Source organism: Papio anubis, chromosome 5 (genome assembly GCF_008728515.1).
Source record: "Papio anubis isolate 15944 chromosome 5, Panubis1.0, whole genome shotgun sequence".
Taxonomy (NCBI): Eukaryota; Metazoa; Chordata; class Mammalia; order Primates; family Cercopithecidae; genus Papio; species Papio anubis.
This window is the reverse complement of record NC_044980.1, coordinates 133,036,586-133,054,994: the sequence shown is the minus strand read 5'-3', so window position 1 is coordinate 133,054,994 and position 18,409 is coordinate 133,036,586. Positions and strand designations below refer to the sequence as shown.

Sequence of the window (18,409 nt, the reverse complement as noted above, 5' to 3'; positions counted from 1 at the left end):
ATCTAGGTCTGCCCAGGCCTTGCCTTTCCTTTCACACTTTTCTTTTCTTTTTTTTTTTTTTTGAGACGGAGTCTCCCTCTGTCGCCCAGGCTGGAGTGCAGTGGCTGGATCTCAGCTCACTGCAAGCTCCGCCTCCCGGGTTTACACCATTCTCCTGCCTCAGCCTCCCGAGTGGCTGGGACTATAGGCGCCCACCACCTCGCCCAGCTAGTTTTTTGTATTTTTTAGTAGAGACGGGGTTTCACCGTATTAGCCAGGATGGTCTCGATCTCCTGACCTTGTGATCCACCCGTCTCGGCCTCCCAAAGTGCTGGGATTACAGGCTTGAGCCACCGCGCCCGGCCCCTTTCACACTTTTCATGCCTGATCTGATTGAATCCTCAAATCAATCAGATGAAGTAAATGTTATTATTGCCTCATCTTACAGATTGGGAAATTGAATTTCAGAGGAACTAAGTAACTTTGTCCATTACTTGACCTACCACTCCAATCTTATCTATCACATTTCCCTCTGTTCTTCCCTCAACATGCCCAAGTTTGTGCCTACCCCTTGCAAAGCCTTTTACTTTGCTATTCCCTCCACCTAAAATGCTCTTCCTCCAGACTTTCTCATGACCAGTTTATTCTTATTACTCATGCCTCATCTCATGACACCCTGGAAGGTCTTCATTGACTTTTTAACTTCAGGCCCAATCTAAAGTAGCCCCTGGCACTCTTAATCATCTTATCTTCTTCTATTTTTCATAGAAGTTATCACTATCTAAAGTTATCCTATTTTCTTGTTTTAATTTTTTTTCTTTTTCTTTTTTTTTTTTTTTTTAGATGGAGTTTTGCTCTTTCACCCAGGCTGAAGTGAAATGGCTTGATCTCGGCTCACTGCAACCTCTACCCACCAGGCTCAAGTGATTCTCATACCTCAGCCTCCCACGTAGCTGGGATTATAGGCACCTGCCACCACGCCCGGTTAACTTTTATATTTTTAGTAGAGACAGGGTTTTGCCATGTTGGCCAGGCTAGTCTCGAACTCCTGACCTCAGGTGATCCACCCGCCTCGGCCTCCCAAAGTGCTGGGATTATAGGCGTGAGCCACCATGCCTGGCCTCCTGTTTTAACTTTTAAAAATCTTTCTCCGGCCGGGTGCGGTGGCTCACGCCTGTAATCCCAGTACTTTGGGAGGCCGAGGTGGACGGATCACGAGGTCAGGAGATCAAAACCATCCTGGCGAACACGGTGAAACCCCATCTCTACTAAAAATACAAAAAAATTAGCCGGGCGTGGTGGTGGGCGCCTGTAGTCCCAGCTTCTAGGGAGGCTGAGGCAGGAGAATGGCGTGAACCTGGGAGGCGGCGGAGCTTGCAGTGAGCCGAGATCGTGCCACTGCACTCCAGCCTGGGCGACAGAGCAAGACTCCGTCTCAAAAAAAAAAAAAAAAAAGAAAAAACCTTTCTCCTTTCACCAGATTGCAAGGTTGGAAAAATGATTTCTTTTGACTACCATTATATCCCCAGTACCTAGAACAGTGCTTGGTATATGGGTTTTTGTTTTTTGTTTCGGGTTTTCTGTTTTTTGGGTTTTTTTTGTTTGTTTGTTTTCTTTTGTTTTTTGAGACAAGATCTCACTCTGCCCAGGCTGGAGTACAGTGTCACAAACCTGGCTCATTGCAGTCTAGACCTCCTGGGCTCAGTGATGCTCCCACCTTAGCCTCCCAAGTAGCTGGGACTACAGGTGCACACCACCACGCCCAGCTAACTTTTGTGTTTTTTGTAGAGATGGGATTTCGCCATGTTGCACAGGCTGGTCTCAAACTCCTGAGCTCAAGCAATCCGCCCACCTCGGCCTCCCAAAGTACTGGGATTACAGGTGTGAGCCACCACACCCAGCCTAGCATATGGTTTATGCTCTGTAAATGTCTGTGAATGAGAGTCACCCAGTTAGTAAGTGGCTGATCCAGTCCATCTGGCTCTTTCCGTACTCTACTCTCACCCAGCTTCCATGACCTTTCCCTTCCCTAACCTCTTGTCATCCTGCCAGTGACTCTTGTCTGACATTCTCCACACCCTCCTTGACTGCTTTGCTGTCTTGGCTTGTTGAGCCTTTCTGCTATTACTTGTTACTTAATTTTTGCTCGTGTGTGTGTTGCTGGTAGGGGCTTAGTTCCATATTTCTTTTCAATATTCCACCGACCCCTACTTCTCCCACATGCCTAGCAGTCTCGCATATGGCAAATATTCTATATACCTCTGGTGAAGGAGAAGTGAAGGCTTTTGGCCTCAGAGTTTTTCTGGGGTCCCTTTTTTTTTTTTTTTTTTTTTTTGAGACAGTCTTGCTCTTGTCATCCAGTGATCACCACTCACTGCACTCTCAAATGCCTGGACTCAAGTGATCCTTCCACCTCAGGCACACACCACCATGCCCAGCTACCTTTTTTATTTTTTGTAGAGACAGGGTCTCCTTATGTTGCCCAAGTAGGTCTCAAACTTCTGCACTCAAGTGATCCTCCCACCTCAGCCTCCCAAAGTGCTGGAATTACAGGCATGAGCCACCGCACCTGGCCTGATCATACTCTTAGTCTGATCTTACTCTTAGTCTTACCTGATCATACTCTTAGTCTCAGGTTTGTTGATCTTTGTATGATCTTACCTGATCATACTCTTAGTCTCAGGTTTGTTGGGAGGCTACGGCAAGGGTAGCACTTAGACCCTAGGGGATGGTGGTGGCACACCCACACCTTGCTCCACTGGGTAAAAAGCCCATTGGATAAGAGTTTGGGTTCTCAGACAGATCTGAAAAACTGGCTCTTTTGATGGGCTCTTGCAAGTTACTTTGCCTCTTTAACCTTCGGCTGCCTCATTTGTAAGGTACATATTCCTTTCAGGGTTAATGTGAGGATTAAATGAGACCATGTATGGAGAATACTTAACAGAGCACCTGGCACACTGTAAGTGTTCAACTAGTGTCAGTTCTTGCTGTGCTCCTATTATTACGGCACTGACCCTGATCCTGGCTTGTATAACAAAGGTACCTTGAGCACAGGTGCCAGGAAGATGGAGGCTCCTGTAAGGATGAACACCACCAGGCCTGTCAGCCTCTGCTCCCTGTGGGGAGAGGGAAGAGTTAGGTGAGGTCTGGGAGAGTCCCTGGGGTACCCAGACTGGAGATCCTGGCTGAACACCAGTACAGACCCTAGCAGCAAGAGGAAACTAGAGGAATACCCCAGTAGGTCACCTGGAGGGATGAGCCCTTAGCTTGATGTGAAAAATTGGTGGAGAGGAAGGGGCAGAGCACTTCAAGGTGAGAGTCCCAGACCTCTCCATCAATTCAAGTTCATAGTTGCTCCTCATTTTTATTTTGATGGAAAATTAGCAATGTTTACACTGCCATAAAGACTTACATTTCACAATTTATAAAGTTGATTTCATATACTTTAGATACTTAGACTGTGTTTCCAACGGTTCCAAAATTGTTTTTATGATGGATTCCTTTGTAACTTCTACATTGAGTGAGGATTATTAGGTGGCACCTGACCTTCCACTTCAGCCCTGGCTGCCTCTACCTTTGCATTGATGATGCTTCTCTTGAGGGCCCTCCCAGTCCCCATGGCTGAGAGAAGAGAGGGGAAGATCTGACTTACCCATCTCAGAGCCCAGAACTCACTCATTGTGCCACTGCAGTGCTTGTAGGACACCAGTTTAGAATTAAAGCTGCCCAAATAACTCTGCCATGTTCCCCATTGCCCTACCTTGCAGCCCACCTCTTACTCCGCTTCCTAAATACTGCCCTCACCTGATACCCAGGAAGTTGGGGAGCTCCCCAGGGGCACAGGCTCTGCTCTCTCTCCGAAGACTGTCCATGTGAGCCAGGGAGATGACAGTGGCTGAGACATACCAAGGCAGTCCAAGCACCGATGTGAGTAGCATCAGCACAGCCACACAGAAGAGGTCCAGGTGGAAGCCAGCTCCCTTCTGCAGGTAGTGGTGGGGGCAATGAGGATGAAGCTAGCTTAGGCCCTGGCCCTCTGTCCTCTGAGGTAGGATGGGGGAGCATAGACTACCCTGGAGCTTCTGTCCCTTGGTCTAGGGCCTTGCCCAGCAGTCCTTACCTGCAGTCTGTATTCCATGCGGTTGAGGATGACCGCTGTGATCTGTTGGTCCATGAAGATGAGGATAGACAGCAGCAGGGCAGGCAGGGCAGCTGCCACACTCCACCACCACGGGTTGGTTCCAAAAGGTGACACCAGCCAGCCACGCCCAGGGAGTGTGGGCTGGGGGAGGGCATTTCATGGACAGGTTGGAGAGGGTCTCCCAAGAGCATCTCACCTACACACCTCAACCTTGGCATTCTTCCACAACCTGCTCCCACCCCAAGACACTAGATGCTAGTGGGGTGTGTGTGCACAGCTGGTTCAAAGCATCCCAGTGCCTTAAAAGACAGCAGATGGAAGGAGACCAGCCCTGAGGTCAGGCTGGAACCAGGGGCTCTGGACTTTGGTTCAGGGTCCCTCCCTCCCTGGAAGAGAAGGAGGTGGCAGATGTGGCCTGCACACACTTCTTGATGTACAGAGCCCTGCTCCCTAGAGATCCCTCTTCCCCTATCCTGGGTGGGGCAACTCAGGCTCAGACCTGCCTTGATCTGAGGCAGGGACAGGGCTGGGTGTGTCTGCGTCAGCTCTGATTACAAGCATATGTGTAGGGGAGGGGGCCCCAGTTGCTGCCCCAGTTGGAGTCCTCCCTGCTCTCCTGTCTTGGAGGAATTCGGAGAGGAGGTCTCCAAATGCACAGGCAAAGTCTAGAAATCAGTGCTAAGCCTTGTCTACACACTGTCATGCCCTGGAAAGGGAGTTCCAGCTTTCCTGGATCAGAGTAGGCAATAAGGGGTGCAAAGAAGAGAGTGAGGAGTAGTGGGGTGGGCAGGGCCATGCCAAGGGTGGGGCAATCCCATAACAATAATAGCTAACATTTATTGAGGACTTGGTATGTGCCAGGCATGTGGTAAGTGCTTTCCATTGTGATCTTCTGTAAACTCAAAACAATCTACGGAATAGGAACTATTGTCATTTTATTATTTCCATTTTATAGATGAAGAAATTGAGGCTTAGAAATGTGCATTAACTTGCCTGATGCATAGCTGGGAAGTGGAAGAACTGGAACTCAAACCCAGGGCTGGCTGATCAGAACCCATTCTCTTAACCCATACCCTATAATAATAGCTACCATGTATTCTCTGTACTCACGTGTCTGCTGCAGTACTTCACTGAATCCTCACGACAACCCTGTGAGGCCGTTATTATTACTATCTCTAGTTTATGAGTGAAGAAAGAAGCTTAGAGAAGAGAAGTGTGGGGATTATGCATTTTCCTTTCCCATGGTCTGCTGGCCCTGCTTTCCCCTATGGCCCCCCAACCCTATTCCCTGGCTCTCACCTTGAATTCTCTGGGCACCATGAGCTTTGGTGTGGCTAGGCCCAGGAAAGCATCAAGGCCACAGCCCAGCAGGATGGCCAGGACTGAGGAGAAGTCGCTGAGCCCTTTGCGCACCTGGCACACAGTGGACACTCAGTCAGGTCCAGACCTGCCATCCCTCTTTTTCCATACCACTTCCCACTTACAGATAGGACCCAAAGCTTAGAGTCAGGCCTCTCCCACAAAAAGAAAGGTGACACTCACCACAGAGGGGAAGAAGCGGCTGGTCTTTACACACTTGAGGGCCATAGCAAAGAAGAAAGAAGTAAGGAAGAGGAGAAGGGAGAAGAAGGCAATGTCTGGGACTGTATGACAGCCAGGGCCACGAGGCTGGCCTCCCTGCTGGGTACACTCAGGTGGCGGCAGCAAGGATGCATTGATCAGGCCTAGGTCCTGTACACAGGAGGGTCGAGGTGGGGTTACAGGCAATGGAGTAAATGTCCTGCTCTCCCAGACCCACTTCAAAGGAGGAGGGACCCACAGAGATACCAAAGGCCCAGGATGGGAAGTTCCCAGCTGTAGGAAATGGCTAAGCCACACTCACCTATGAAGGTTTCCTTAACCTATGGGTAGGAAGAGCTAGGAACCACCGACTGCCTTGGTCTCCACCCTTTCCTTCCTAGAACCTCCCAGGAGCAGTCCCTCACCATGCTTACGATGTCGTCTCTGTCTTTTGGCCTTGTCCTTATCCATTGAGAGTCATTTCCTGGGAAGCAGAGAATAATTCAGATGTATGTTCCCTCCCCTGGGAGCCTTCTCCAGCCCCATAAAATTCTAATCTGATGGGTCCAGCTGAACCAGAGTTCTTAATTGTGACTCATCTGTCTGCTGACTCTATCACTACCAAGTGTGTACTGCTCAGGACATTGTCTCATGCCCTCATCCTCTCAAATTCTCTACCCATCTGCATCCCGTGTACCAAGCACTAGACCTGGCCACAGCAAATGCTCGGCAAATGTTGACAGAATAAAGAAGTATACAAATCTGTGTGTTTCCACCAGGGCTAGAACTGGTCTTGTTCATGCCTAGCACTGATAGAAGAACATGTAGAGAGGCCATTTCTTCCCAGTCCTGGTGTTGCCTTCCATGTGGAGGGATATATGCAAGTGTAATACTCTAAGCCTCTCTCCACCTGGCCAGCCACTCTCACCCAGAAGAGCAGTGATATATTTGATTGGTGATTTCAGGAAATGAAGCTGGGCATACCTGGCCCTGCCCCTTTCTCTCCCCTCACTCGAGTATAAGCTGCCTGTTTGATGTATGTGTTTTGCTCTGCTTCCCTGGGGCAAGATAGTCTCAAACCAGTGCTTCCATGACTGGTGGGTAAGTCTATTCAATTTTGGCTTCATTATTAGGAAGCCCATTCACCCATAGATATAACCCATGTTCCTCTATCAGTGTTGTTAGAAAGGAAGACGATATTGGGCCTTCTGTTGTCTTACTTCTCAATTGATTCAGAACCAGAGTGGAAATAGTACTGCCAGTTATTGGGTAAGTATGCAGCATTTTGCTGAACTTAACCAGGGGGGATAGTAAGGGTGCAACCCCTTCCCTTCCCTACATCCTTCTTCACCTGACCAAGGTCTCTGTTTCCCTTACCCACCTCCTGGGCCTGGGTATTGGCAGAGGCACCCGTAGGTAGAGGACCCAGGCTTCTGGATAGGATAGGTATGGGTCAAGTTCAGCATTTTGCCCACAGCATCGTAGATGAAGATGAGGCTGATGAGGGCACAGAAACCTTCCTCAGTAAAGCGGGTGAAGTAGCGCACCAGAACACTGGCCTCTGTGGCCACCAGCACCAGGCAAAAGGTAGCCACCCAGATGCCCACCCATAGGCGGAAGGGCAGGTAGTCCAGGCTGTAATCTCTGTGGGGATGAGAGACAGGAAGGCTTAGCAGGGCTGTCTGCTTCCCACTAAACCCAGGTCAGGTATCCCTCAACCCAAACAGATAGCTCCCACCCTCTCCTATTCACCCAGCCAGGAGCAGACTGACCATGGCACTAGTGAGGATCTGGTGATGGGGGTAGCTCTCCTACCTGCTGAAAGAGAAGAGCAGGCGCTCAAAGACCAGCACCGGCCCAGTGCTGCTCAGGATGGTGAGGGGCTGGCCTGCCATCAGGCAGAAGGCAGCTCCTGCCACTGCTGTGCCCAGGAAACTTTCCAGCACTCCCTGAAAGCCAACAGGGGCTCAGCAGAGGACCCTGAAGTCCTCAGGACAGGAGCCCAAGCTTTGGGAGAGCCTCCTTAACTTACCCATAGTCCCAGGGGAAGGGAAGAACTAGGAGACACCAAGGCTTGTGCCTGCCCCCTGGGCCCTACCCACCTGGGCACCATCAGTGGCATCTCCCAGCAGACCCCCGAAAGTGATGGCATTAGTGACAGTGGCCAGGTAAATGTAGAGTACCGCCGAGAAGCATTGGAGATGCAGCGCGTCCAAGAAATCGCTGGGGTACCATGGGGCCTTCCTGCGCACGTCCTGGATAAGGCCCCCAAACAGCCTCCCGCCCGAGGGTCGTCAGTGATCCAGGTTTTCACACTCCACACCCACATCCCCGCTACTTTCCCTGTGGCCGGGTGAGCCCCTCCCACAGTGAGCATACACCTCAGTTTCCCTGTGACTCCTCCCCTCCCCAGGTCACCTACCCTTGCTTCCTCCCAGCTCGCCTCACCTGCCAGTCCGCTGCAACTCCTGGCTGGGTGCGTGCAGCCCATAGCGGTGCCTGTCCTCAGCCGAGGTCAGGCGCGGGCCGGAGGGACCTCTGATCTCCCGCTGTTGCGAGGGAAGCCTGAGGAGGAGGGGAACCCAAGGTTGGCTAAGGATCTCCAACCGGTCCGGACTCGGCCCAGAGCTGGTGGCGCCCTGCCCCCTGGCGGCTGCTCTTGTCTCTGCTGGCGAGGGGACCATGGCGACACAGGGGCCTCAAGAAGGTCCAGGTCATATTGCGACCTGTAGAAAGCCAGGCTCGGGCAGGGAAGGTTTTGTTCAGGTCTCTTAGCGAGAGAAGTCCAGCAGAACTCCGAGTTAGGTCTGCCTGACTCCAAATCCAAAGATAGGTCCCTATCTCTTTCCTGGGACCTCACCCCCCGTCAACAATGGAATCAGACCCAGGGCCTATGGGCAGGAATCTGTATGGGATGATAGCTCCCAGGTACCTTTTGTGCTGAGATGGCAGACATTTGGGCGGGGGAATCCGGGCTGTTGGGTCCCACCGACCCGGGGGAAGCACTGTCACCTCCTCTAGGAACGCATCCAGGGCTGCCAGAAGGTCATGAAGGTTGCTGGCCCGACGAACTGACCACTGGAATTGCTGAGGATGGGGACACAGAATGGGTGGTAAGTGCAAATCTGGTCTCTTACATGCATTTTCATAGTGTCAAAACTAGACACAAGTCACAGAGGCAGACAAGTCATTCACACATTCCTTTATGCATGCATTAATTCATTCATTCAGTGGGTATCTATTGAATGCCTATAGTGTGCCAGCACTCAGCCAGTAATGGGGCTGCACTAGGAGACAAGGAAACTTCAGTCTCATTGCTCACTCTGCCTCATTGCTGTACTTAGGCACACATACAGAGTCCACACACTCACACAAACCCATGCATGCATGCATGTGTGCACATACACACAGGCATGTGCGCGTGAGTGTGTGCGCGCGTGCGCGCACACACACACACACACCTGCTTAGCTCACCGGGTCACTGAGGAGGACAGCTGCTGCCCGTCCCATCTCATGGTAGCCCTTTCCCAGCATAGGGGGACCCAGGAGAAGGCAGAAAAACCTGAGGAAGGAACCAGGTCCCAGAGATTCACAGGCTGCTTTCCCACAGGGCAGCCCTGGCCTCTGAGGCTCAGCTCTGACCTATCAGCTCCCATAAACACACTCATTTGCACACCTACCATGCAGTTCTGACCCCTACTCTCTCCCCAGACCCCTGAGCACCATCCTCCCCACAGCCTTAGAGAATCAGACTGAGGGCCGGGCGCGGTGGCTCAAGCCTGTAATCCCAGCACTTTGGGAGGCCGAGACGGGCGGATCACAAGGTCAGGAGATCGAGACCATCCTGGCTAACACAGTGAAACCCCGTCTCTACTAAAAAAATACAAAAAACTAGCCAGGCGAGGTGGCGGGCGCCTGTAGTCCCAGCTACTCGGGAGGCTGAGGCAGGAGAATGGTGTAAACCCGGGAGGCGGAGCTTGCAGTGAGCTGAGATCCGGCCACTGCTCTCCAGCCTGGGCGACAGGGCGAGACTCCGTCTCAAAAAAAAAAAAAAAAAAAAGAAAAGAAGAGAATCAGACTGAGACCCTCCTTCCCCTCCCCAGTAAAGACCCTTCTGGGCTCTGGGATCCCAGACTCCCACTCACCCCCAAGTAGCCTTACCTGCTTGGGAGGGACACCTCAGTAAGGGACCCCAGTACCACAGGATCCCGCAGTCGAACAAAGGCTCCCAGTGGCTGTGCCAGGAAGCCCAGCTCCCCTGCCAGCACAGTCCCTGCCTCGGCTCCTGGAGGCAGCTTCTGTCTCAGGGGGTTCTGATACTGGATGGGGGTTCAAGGAGACATAGAGTATGAAAGGTTATTTGGGGAGGATAAGATCTCAACTGATGAGAAATCCAGTGGAGAGTAGACTTTTGTTAATTTCTAACCCCTCTCCCAGCCACTGGAAAGGGACCCCAAGGAAGGGCCACAAACCTGTTCCCTCAGGGGGGCTTCCTCATTGTCAGAAGCCTTTCTTGGATGAGTAGAGCCTACAAAACAGGATTATGCAGTGATTAAGACCACAGGCTTTGGGGTGGATCCACCAGGATTCCCTAATTACTTTTGCCACTGACAAGCTGTAAGAATTAGAGTACACCCTTCTCCACTCTGAGCCTCAGTTTTTTCATCACTAAAATGGGGATAATTGTGGTACTATTTACAGGGTGGTTGTGAAGATCAAATGAAATACTGCGTGTAAAGCTCTTGGCATAGTGCCTGCCAAGTACATCTCTTCACAGAGCTCTCTTACGATTCTAGCCCCCTGAATCTTCTCCCCACAACATTACCACAAGTTTCCTCTTGATCATGAGTCCTGGCTTGGAGCCTGAACTAAGCCTGGGCTACTTCTAGCCCTGGAAGGTGCAGGGGAGATCTGAGACCCTGCCACACCAAGGTCTTGGTCCTGGGCCCAGGGAGGGGCTCTCACCCCAGCAGGGCCTGGTGCCTGTGGTCTGGTTGTAATGCTGGGGTCTCTGCAGCAGCAAGGCCTGCAGCTGCCCTCTCAGCTCTGGGCTCAGCGACTCCACCCTGGTCACCTGCTCTGGAGAATGGATTGGGGGTTATCTCCTTCCTGAGAGTTCCCTGCCCCACACTCTTCCCCTTCTCCCTCTGCCCAGACCCCTTTCCCTTCTGGGAGTCTCAGAATGCCAGGGCCAATGAACTTGCTCCTCCACCCTGCTTTTCCATGTCCACCTGTGACATGGGTAGGCAATCCTAGGAGGGGTAGAGGTGGGCTCTGGAAGATTCCAAGACTTTGGAGGGGAAATCCTGGGGAAAAGGCATGGCTACCCAGGCCTTTCCTGCAAAGGCTCCCAGCCTACCCACAAGCTCCAGGAGGCTCTGAGCTGGGCAGTCCAGCAGTACAAGGCCCTCGGCCAGCAGGCTGCGGAGCTTCTGGAGGCTGGGCAGTGCCAGGGTGGGCACATGAGGGGCACTCCACCGGCCTGCAGCTACCTCCAACTTCTCCTCAAACAGTACCCACCTGTGATGAGGGTGGGTAGAGGTAGACAGTGTTATTGGGGGCATTTCTCCCATGTCCAGGAGCAGAGATGCAGAGGAGCTAGGGAAGGCAAGGCAATGAGGGTATCCTGGGCCCAGTGATGTGAAATGTTCCCCCCCCCCCTGGCAGTCACCCTTCATCTTGGGTCTTGGGGATCTCAAAACTAGACTGCAGAAGAGGCTGGGCATCATGGAAGGTAAGACCCTGAAATAAGGGAACACAGCTGGGAAAATCCTAATTTGGGGCAGCCCCACAAGAAGCACTGGGGGGCATATAGGAGGCTCCAGCTGGGGAAGGGGAAGGATCCCACAGAACTGGCCTGCATCCAACTTACCTGCCTGTCTCTCTCCACTCCAGTGCCTGGGGCCAGCCCAGCAGCTCATTCAGCTGAATGAAGAGCAGAGGGTCTTTGCATACTCCCAGTTCCTTGCTCTCTGTGTCTGAGGGGCCATCAGGGCTGGGGCCGGTGCCAGGGCCAGGGTTGCTGTCCAGCTCCCCTGAAGGAATATTTCTAGGAGCACTGGAGGCTTCAAACTCCTCCTGGCCTGGCAGCTTCATTTCCATGAGGCTTGCACAGAATCTCGGAACCAGTACCGTCTGAGGTTCTGAAGCCAGGGGCCCTCTGACTGGCTGCATTTATAATGCATCCCCCACTGCAGCACAACACAAACAGAACAAGGCCTGCTGACTCCAGAGCCTACCGGTCACCTACTCTCCTACTTGCTTCCCCCACCCTCTGCTGGCATAAGAGTATTTGTAAGACCAGCCTGGCCTTTCCCAGACTCTCCAGAAATGCCCAACCTGGGGCCAAAATGTGTATGTGCATTTCCTGTGTTATCAGGTCTGATCCCACTGTGTTTTGTGTAAAGAAACAGGAGTAAATGATTGGCCTGGGCCTGAGGACTTGGTACCTCCAGATTTTGCTGCCCCCTCACTTGTATCAAATATAAACACCAAACACCCAGGACTGTTTTGGGTGTCACCAACACACCCCTGGGGCCACAGATACACCCATTTGGACAAACAGGGACCTAATAAATAATTGAGTCTATGGAAGCCAGACAGGGTAAGGGAGATAGCAGGCAGAGGCCCTGCCCATTAAATGGGATAATAATGGAAGACCTAGTGCCTGAGTCTTAAATTCTTTTCTTTTTCTTTTTCCTTTTTTTTTTTTTTTTTTTTTTTTTTTTTGAGACAGGGTCTCTTTCTCTCACCCAGTCTGGAGTGTAGTGGCACAATCACAGCTCACTGCACCTTTGACCTCCTAGGCTCAAGTGATCCTCCCACCTCAGCCTCCAAGGTAGTTGGGGCTACAGGTGCATGCCACCACACCCAGCTAATAAGTCTTTTCTTTTATTTTATTTTTGAGATGGCGTCTCCCTATGTCGCCTGACCTGGAGTGCAGTGGTGTGATCTCAGCTCACTGCAACCTTCACCTCTCGGGTTCAAGTGATTCTCCCACCTCAGCTTCCCAAGTAGCTGGGATTACAGACATGTGCAACCACACCTGGCTGATTTTTATATTTTTAGTAGAGACAGGGTTTCACCATGTTGGCCAGGCTGGTCTCAAAAACTCCTGACCTCAGGTGATGCACCCGCCTTGGCCTCCCAAAGTGCTGGGATTACAAGTGTAAGCCACTGTGCCTGGCTGCCCAGCTAATGAGTCTTAAATTCTTTTGTCCAACAACACCTTGAAATTCCCCAATTTAGCTGTGTCCCTGGGATCTGCCCTTGTAACTCAGCCTTCCAGTGAGGATGGAGAGAAGCCCACTAGGGGGTGTGAGTGAAGGAGTTCCCGGAGCTAAATGAGCAAAGGAAAATGTGGTCCATTATTAGCAAATCCTGTTGACTCTATCTTCAAAATATACCCATAATCCAACCACATCTCCCCACCTCCAGCACTGCTACCCTGATCCAAACAACCATCATTTCTCACCTGAATTATTTCAGTAGCTTTCTAATCTCTTGCAATAACCCCCCTGCTTCCACTCTTCCTCCCTTGCCCAAAGTCCATCCTCCACACCATACATGTCCTTTCAAAAGGCAGTTGAGCCACATTACTCTTCAGTTCAGTACTCACCCAACACATTCCCATTACTCGAAGAAGAAGAAGAAGAGGAAGGGGGGGGGGGAAGGGGAAGGGGAAGGGGAAGAAGAAGGTGAAGAAGAAGGTGAAGAAGAAGGTGAAGAAGAAGAAGAGGAAGAGGAGGAGGAAGAAGAAGAAGAAAGAGGAAGAAGAAGAAGAAGAAAGAAGAAGGAGAAGGAGGAGGAGAAGGAGGAGGGGAAGGAGGAGGAGGAGGAGGAGGAGGAAGAGAAAGAGGAGGAGGAGGAGAAGAGGAGAAAAGAAGAGGAAGAGGAGGAAGAGGATGAGGAGGAAGAGGAAGAAAGAAGGAAGAAGAAGAGGAAGGAGAGGGAGAGGGAGAAGACGAAGACGAAGAAAACGAAGAAGACGAAGAAGACGAAGACGACGAAGACGACGAAGACGAAGAAGAAGAAAGAAGACGAAGAAAGAAGAAGACGAAGAAGAAGAAGAAAGAAGAAGACGACTACGACGACGACGACGACGACGACGACGAAGAAGAAGAAGAAGAAGAAGAAGAAGAAGAAGAAGAAGAAGAAGAAGAAAGAAGAAGAAGAAGAAAGAAGAAGAAGAAGAAAGAAGAAGACGAAGACGAAGAAGACGAAGACGAAGAAGAAAGAAGAAGAAGACGAAGAAGAAGAAGAAAGAAGACGAAGAAGAAGAGAAGAAGAAGACGAAGAAGAAGAAGACGAAGAAGAAGAAGAAGACGAAGAAGGAGAAGGAGAAGGAGAAGAAGCTCCTTGTCATGGCCTGCAAGATTCACACCCTGGCCCCAGCCCACCTCTCTGACGCCATCTCACACCAGCCTCCCCTCGTTCACTCCTTTCTAACCACACTGGCCTTAGTCTGTTCTGCAAAACCTGTTCCTGCCTGAGGGTCTTTGCAGGATCTATTTTCTCTGTAAGGAAAGCCTTTCCCCCATATCCTCACATGACAGTCTGTGACCTAGGTCTCATCTCAGACGTTAGCTACTCGCGGAAACCTTCCTTTTCCATCCTATCCTAAGTTTCTCTCTTGGGTCACTCTCCATCACATTTCTCTGTTTTATTTTGCTCCTAGCAGTTACCACTACTAGTAACTGCCTCATTTATGTATTTGTTTATCATTTATTGCCTGACTGTCCACGCACACGCACGCTGAAATGCACAGTCCGTGGAGCAGGTATCTGTCTTGGCTGCGGAGCCTAGAGCGGCGCCTGGCACGTAGTGGCTCTCAATACATATTTATTCAATCAGAGAGCATACAAAGGGCGGAGCTGAGAAAAGAGCCGCGCTTCTCCTGGAGGCCACACGAGGGCGCTGCTCCCCACAGACCAGATTGCTAGGTCCGCTTCCTTAGGCTCAGTGGCTGCGGACCTGCCGGGGCGCGGATATAGAATATCCCCACATATTGAATATCAAGAATCCATCCCCTGAGAAAGGGGACCCAGGCCAGCCCTCCCCAGAGCCTCACGTCTGGTCCAAGGAGGTCCCAGGGCAGGAATTAGAAGAATGTGTCACTATATTTCCAGTTGGGGAGGGCTGCTGAGTCTGAATGAGAAGGTGGTTTCACTGCCAGGAGGAATAGAAACTGGCCTAGGGCCTGAATGGGCCTTGAACCCCTGTGACCACTCCCTTCAAGAATGTGCCCGACATTAAGGACAAGTGACTCAAAGGAGCCTGAGGGGGATGGGAGCAAGGATTTGGCGTACCTCCCCCACATGCACATACACACATGTTCCCTTCCCACCCAACTCCTGCCAAAGTTCAGAGTGTCTATCCTTGCCCTTTCTGTGGCCCCAACTACCCTGGCTCCCAGTGCTGCCTGGAGTAGTGGGCCACCATGCCTCCACGCTCTCCAGGTCTCACTTCCACCTGTGGACCTGAGTGCCCTGAGCTGGGTAGGCCAGTGAGGGTTGGCCCGTGGGCACCAGTGGTCTCCCAGACAGGGCCCAGGGAAGGTGTGCTGTGTGGGTGAGCAGTGCTATGTGGGTGAGCAGCCCTGTGTGTGGCCGCTGTAAAAAACCCTGGCCTAGGAGTTCAAAGACTGGTTCTCACCCTGGCTTAGTCACAGACTTATTGGATGTCTTTGAGTAAGACCCTTCCCTTCTCCAAGGCTCCATTTTCTTACATGTAAGTGGAGACAGTTGGGGTAGATTATTTCCAAGGTTCAAAGCATACTTTCATGCAGTACACTGTATCTTAAGGGAGAGGAAGTGCTTGGCTTGCTCACTTTCGGCAAGAGGAGAAGAGGTTTATCTTTGCTGAACCTAAATTTTCTTTCTTTCTTCCTTTCTTTTTTTGACACAGGGTCTTACTCTGCCATCCAGACTGGCATTCAGTAGCAATGATATCTCACTGCAACCTCAAACTCCTGGGCTCAAGTGACACTCCTGCCTCAGCCTCCTAAGTAGCTGGGACTACAGGCACGTGCCACCAAGTCTGGCTAACTTAAATATTTTGTAGAGGGAGGGGCTCATATGTTGCCCAGCTAGTCTCCAACTCCTGGGTTTAAGCAATGGCTTCCCATAGTGCTAGGATTACAGGCATGAGCCTCCATGTCCAGCCCCTTACAAGGTTTTCAACACTTTAAAAAAACAAAACAAAGAAATGTTATTGGCTGGCCACGGTGGCTCACACCTGTAATCCCAGCACTTCGGGAGGCTGATGTAGGCCGATCACCTGAGCTCAGGAGGTCGAAACCACCCTGAGCAACATGGCAAAACTCCATCTCTACAAAAAATACAGAAAACTAGCTGGGCATGGTTGCACACGCATGTGCTAATAGCTACTCGGGAGGTTGTGGTGGGAGGATCGCTTAAGCCCAAGAGAGGCTGCGGCTGCAGTGAGCCCAGATGGTGCCACTGTACTCCAGCCTGGGCAACAGAGTGAGACCCTGTCTCAAAACAAAACAAGACAAAAACAAACTTATTGTTTAACTCATTTAAAAATAATATATAAATTAATATAAATTAAAATATTTATTAATGTGAGTCTAATTATAGATTCACAAGAAATTGCAAATCTCCAGCTTTCATCCAGCTTCCTCTGGTGGCAACTTCTTTCATGACAGTAGTACAATATCAAAACCAGAAAAAAGACATAGGTACTATATTATTATTTTTTTTTTTTTTTTTTTTTTTTTTGAGACTGAGTCTTGCTCTGTCACCCAGGCTGGAGTGCTGTGGCTGGATCTCAGCTCACTGCAAGCTCCGCCTCCCGGGTTCCCGCCATTCTCCTGCCTCAGCCTCCCGAGTAGCTGGGACTACAGGCGCCCGCCACCTCGCCCGGCTAGTTTTTTGTATTTTTTAGTAGAGACGGAGTTTCACCGTGTTAGCCAGGATGGTCTCGATCTCCTGACCTCGTGATCCGCCCGTCTCGGCCTCCCAAAGTGCTGGGATTACAGGCTTGAGCCACCGCGCCCGGCCAGGTACTATATTATTAAATAGACTATAAGCCTTAATCAGATTGCATCAATTTCTGTATGCACTCATTTGTGTATGTGTGTAGTTTTATGAAATTTTATCACATTTATAGGTTTACTTACAACAAGCTGGGCAAATTGTACAATTTCCTTAAGCCCAATTTATAAAACTAGGGTGTTAATACTAACTTCCTCAGAGGAGTGTTATGAGAATTAAGAGATAATGTGTATAAAGTGCGTAGAAGCTGGGCACGGTGGTTCATGCCTGTAATCCCAGCACTCTGGGAGGCTGAGGTGGTGGATCACGTGAGGTCAGGAGTTTGAGACCAGCCTGGCCAACATGGTGAAACCCCGTCGCTACTAAAAATACAAAAATTGGCCAGGCGCAGTGGTGGGTGTCTGTAATCCCAGCTACTCGGGAGACTGAGGCAGGAAAATCGCTTGAACCCAGGAGTCGGAGTCTGCAGTGAGCCGAGATTGTGCCATTGCACTCCACCCAGGGCAACAGAGCGAGACTCCGTCTGTCTAAAAAAAAAAAAAAAGAGAGAGAGACATAAATAACAAGTAAATATTTAAAGAATGGGCTGGGTAAGGTGGCTCATGCCTATAATTCTAGCACTTTGTGGAGAATTATTTGCGGCCAGGAGTTTGAGACCAGCCTGAGCAACATAGCCGGACCCCATCTCTACAAAAAAAAAAAAAAAAAATTTTTTTTTTAAGTTAGGCATGGTGGCATGTGCCTGTAGTCCCAACTACTCAGGAGGCTGAGGCAAGAGAGTTGCTTGAGCCCAGGAGTTCGAGGCTGCAATGAGCTGTCATCACACACCCTATACTCCAGCCTAGGCAATGGAGTGAAACCCCAACTCTGAAACAAAATGAAAATGAAGAATGACTAGAGAGTCCCATAATTAAATCAAATTGGAAGGGAAAGAAATTGTCTGCTGGGCGTGGTGGCTCACACCTGTAATCCCAGCACTTTGGGAGGCCGAGGAAGGGGGATCACTTGAGTTCAGGAGTTGGAGACCAGCCCAGACAATATAGTGATATGTCATCTCTACTAAAAATCAAAAAAATTAACTGGGCATGATAGTGCACCTGTAGTCCCAGCTACTTGGGAAGCTAAGGTGGGACAATCACTTGAGCGTGGGAGGTCAAGGCTGCAGTAGGCTGTGGTCACGCCACTGCACCCCAGCCTGGGTGACAGAGCAAGATCCTGTCTTAAAAAAAAAAAAAAAAATCCTCAAAATGCTAGGCTAAGGATAACAACTGCAACTGAGTCTCAAAACTTAACTGTGAGCTTCCTGGCAGTTGAAACAAAAAAAGAACATAGAGTTCCACAACTGTTATTATCTAATAATAAAAGGAAGTACCTATACCAGATAGCCATGACAGTCAAGACTGCATTACCAGAGGAATTTGTTACATGGGACCTTATATGGAATAGTATCTGGAAGAGCACTTTTACAAGGGATATATAGAAAAGCTTTTTGTTGTTGTTGTTGTTGTTCTTTTAGACACAGTCTTGCTCTGTAGCCCAGGTGGAAGTACAGTGACACGATCATGGCTCACAGCAGCCTCAACTTCCACCTCCTGAGCTTAAGCAATCCTCCTACCTCAGCGGAGTTGGGACTTTTGTCTTTTTTGTAGAGGCAGGGTCCCACTATGTTGCCTAGGCTGGTCTTGAACTCCTGGGTTCAAGTGATCCTCCC

At 50.4% G+C, this 18,409-nt stretch overlaps 1 protein-coding gene across 18 annotated transcripts in view; it reads right to left on the bottom strand.

The window, feature by feature from the left end:
* Positions 1 to 11,993, bottom strand: part of SLC4A9 (solute carrier family 4 member 9) — a 31,268-nt gene extending 19,275 nt beyond the window's left edge. For 7 of the 18 annotated variants that reach the window (XR_002522766.2, XR_002522769.2, XR_004183830.1 and 4 more), the window contains exons 1-16: positions 11,040 to 11,993; positions 10,646 to 10,759; positions 10,153 to 10,208; positions 9,842 to 9,999; positions 9,155 to 9,242; positions 8,613 to 8,767; positions 8,129 to 8,245; positions 7,783 to 7,957; positions 7,496 to 7,629; positions 7,062 to 7,324; positions 6,106 to 6,164; positions 5,663 to 5,851; positions 5,420 to 5,533; positions 4,100 to 4,261; positions 3,784 to 3,962; positions 3,023 to 3,095 (exon numbers count right to left, since the gene is read on the bottom strand). Coding sequence is in view for 10 of the 18 variants with exons in the window: in XM_021939724.2 (XP_021795416.2) it covers positions 3,023 to 3,095; positions 3,784 to 3,962; positions 4,100 to 4,261; positions 5,420 to 5,533; positions 5,663 to 5,851; positions 6,106 to 6,164; positions 7,062 to 7,324; positions 7,496 to 7,629; positions 7,783 to 7,957; positions 8,129 to 8,245; positions 8,613 to 8,767; positions 9,155 to 9,242; positions 9,842 to 9,999; positions 10,153 to 10,208; positions 10,646 to 10,759; positions 11,040 to 11,601 (2,598 nt within the window). In the remaining 8 variants the exon portion in view is untranslated. Of the gene's footprint in view, positions 1 to 2,468; positions 3,096 to 3,783; positions 3,963 to 4,099; positions 4,262 to 5,419; positions 5,534 to 5,662; positions 5,852 to 6,105; positions 6,165 to 7,061; positions 7,325 to 7,495; positions 7,630 to 7,782; positions 7,958 to 8,128; positions 8,246 to 8,612; positions 8,768 to 9,154; positions 9,243 to 9,841; positions 10,000 to 10,152; positions 10,209 to 10,645; positions 10,760 to 11,039 lie in introns of those variants that run through there. The other 11 variants (XR_648541.4, XM_009209226.4, XR_002522767.2 and 8 more) reach the window with 8 other exon arrangements.
* Positions 11,994 to 18,409: the final 6,416 nt, after the last annotated feature.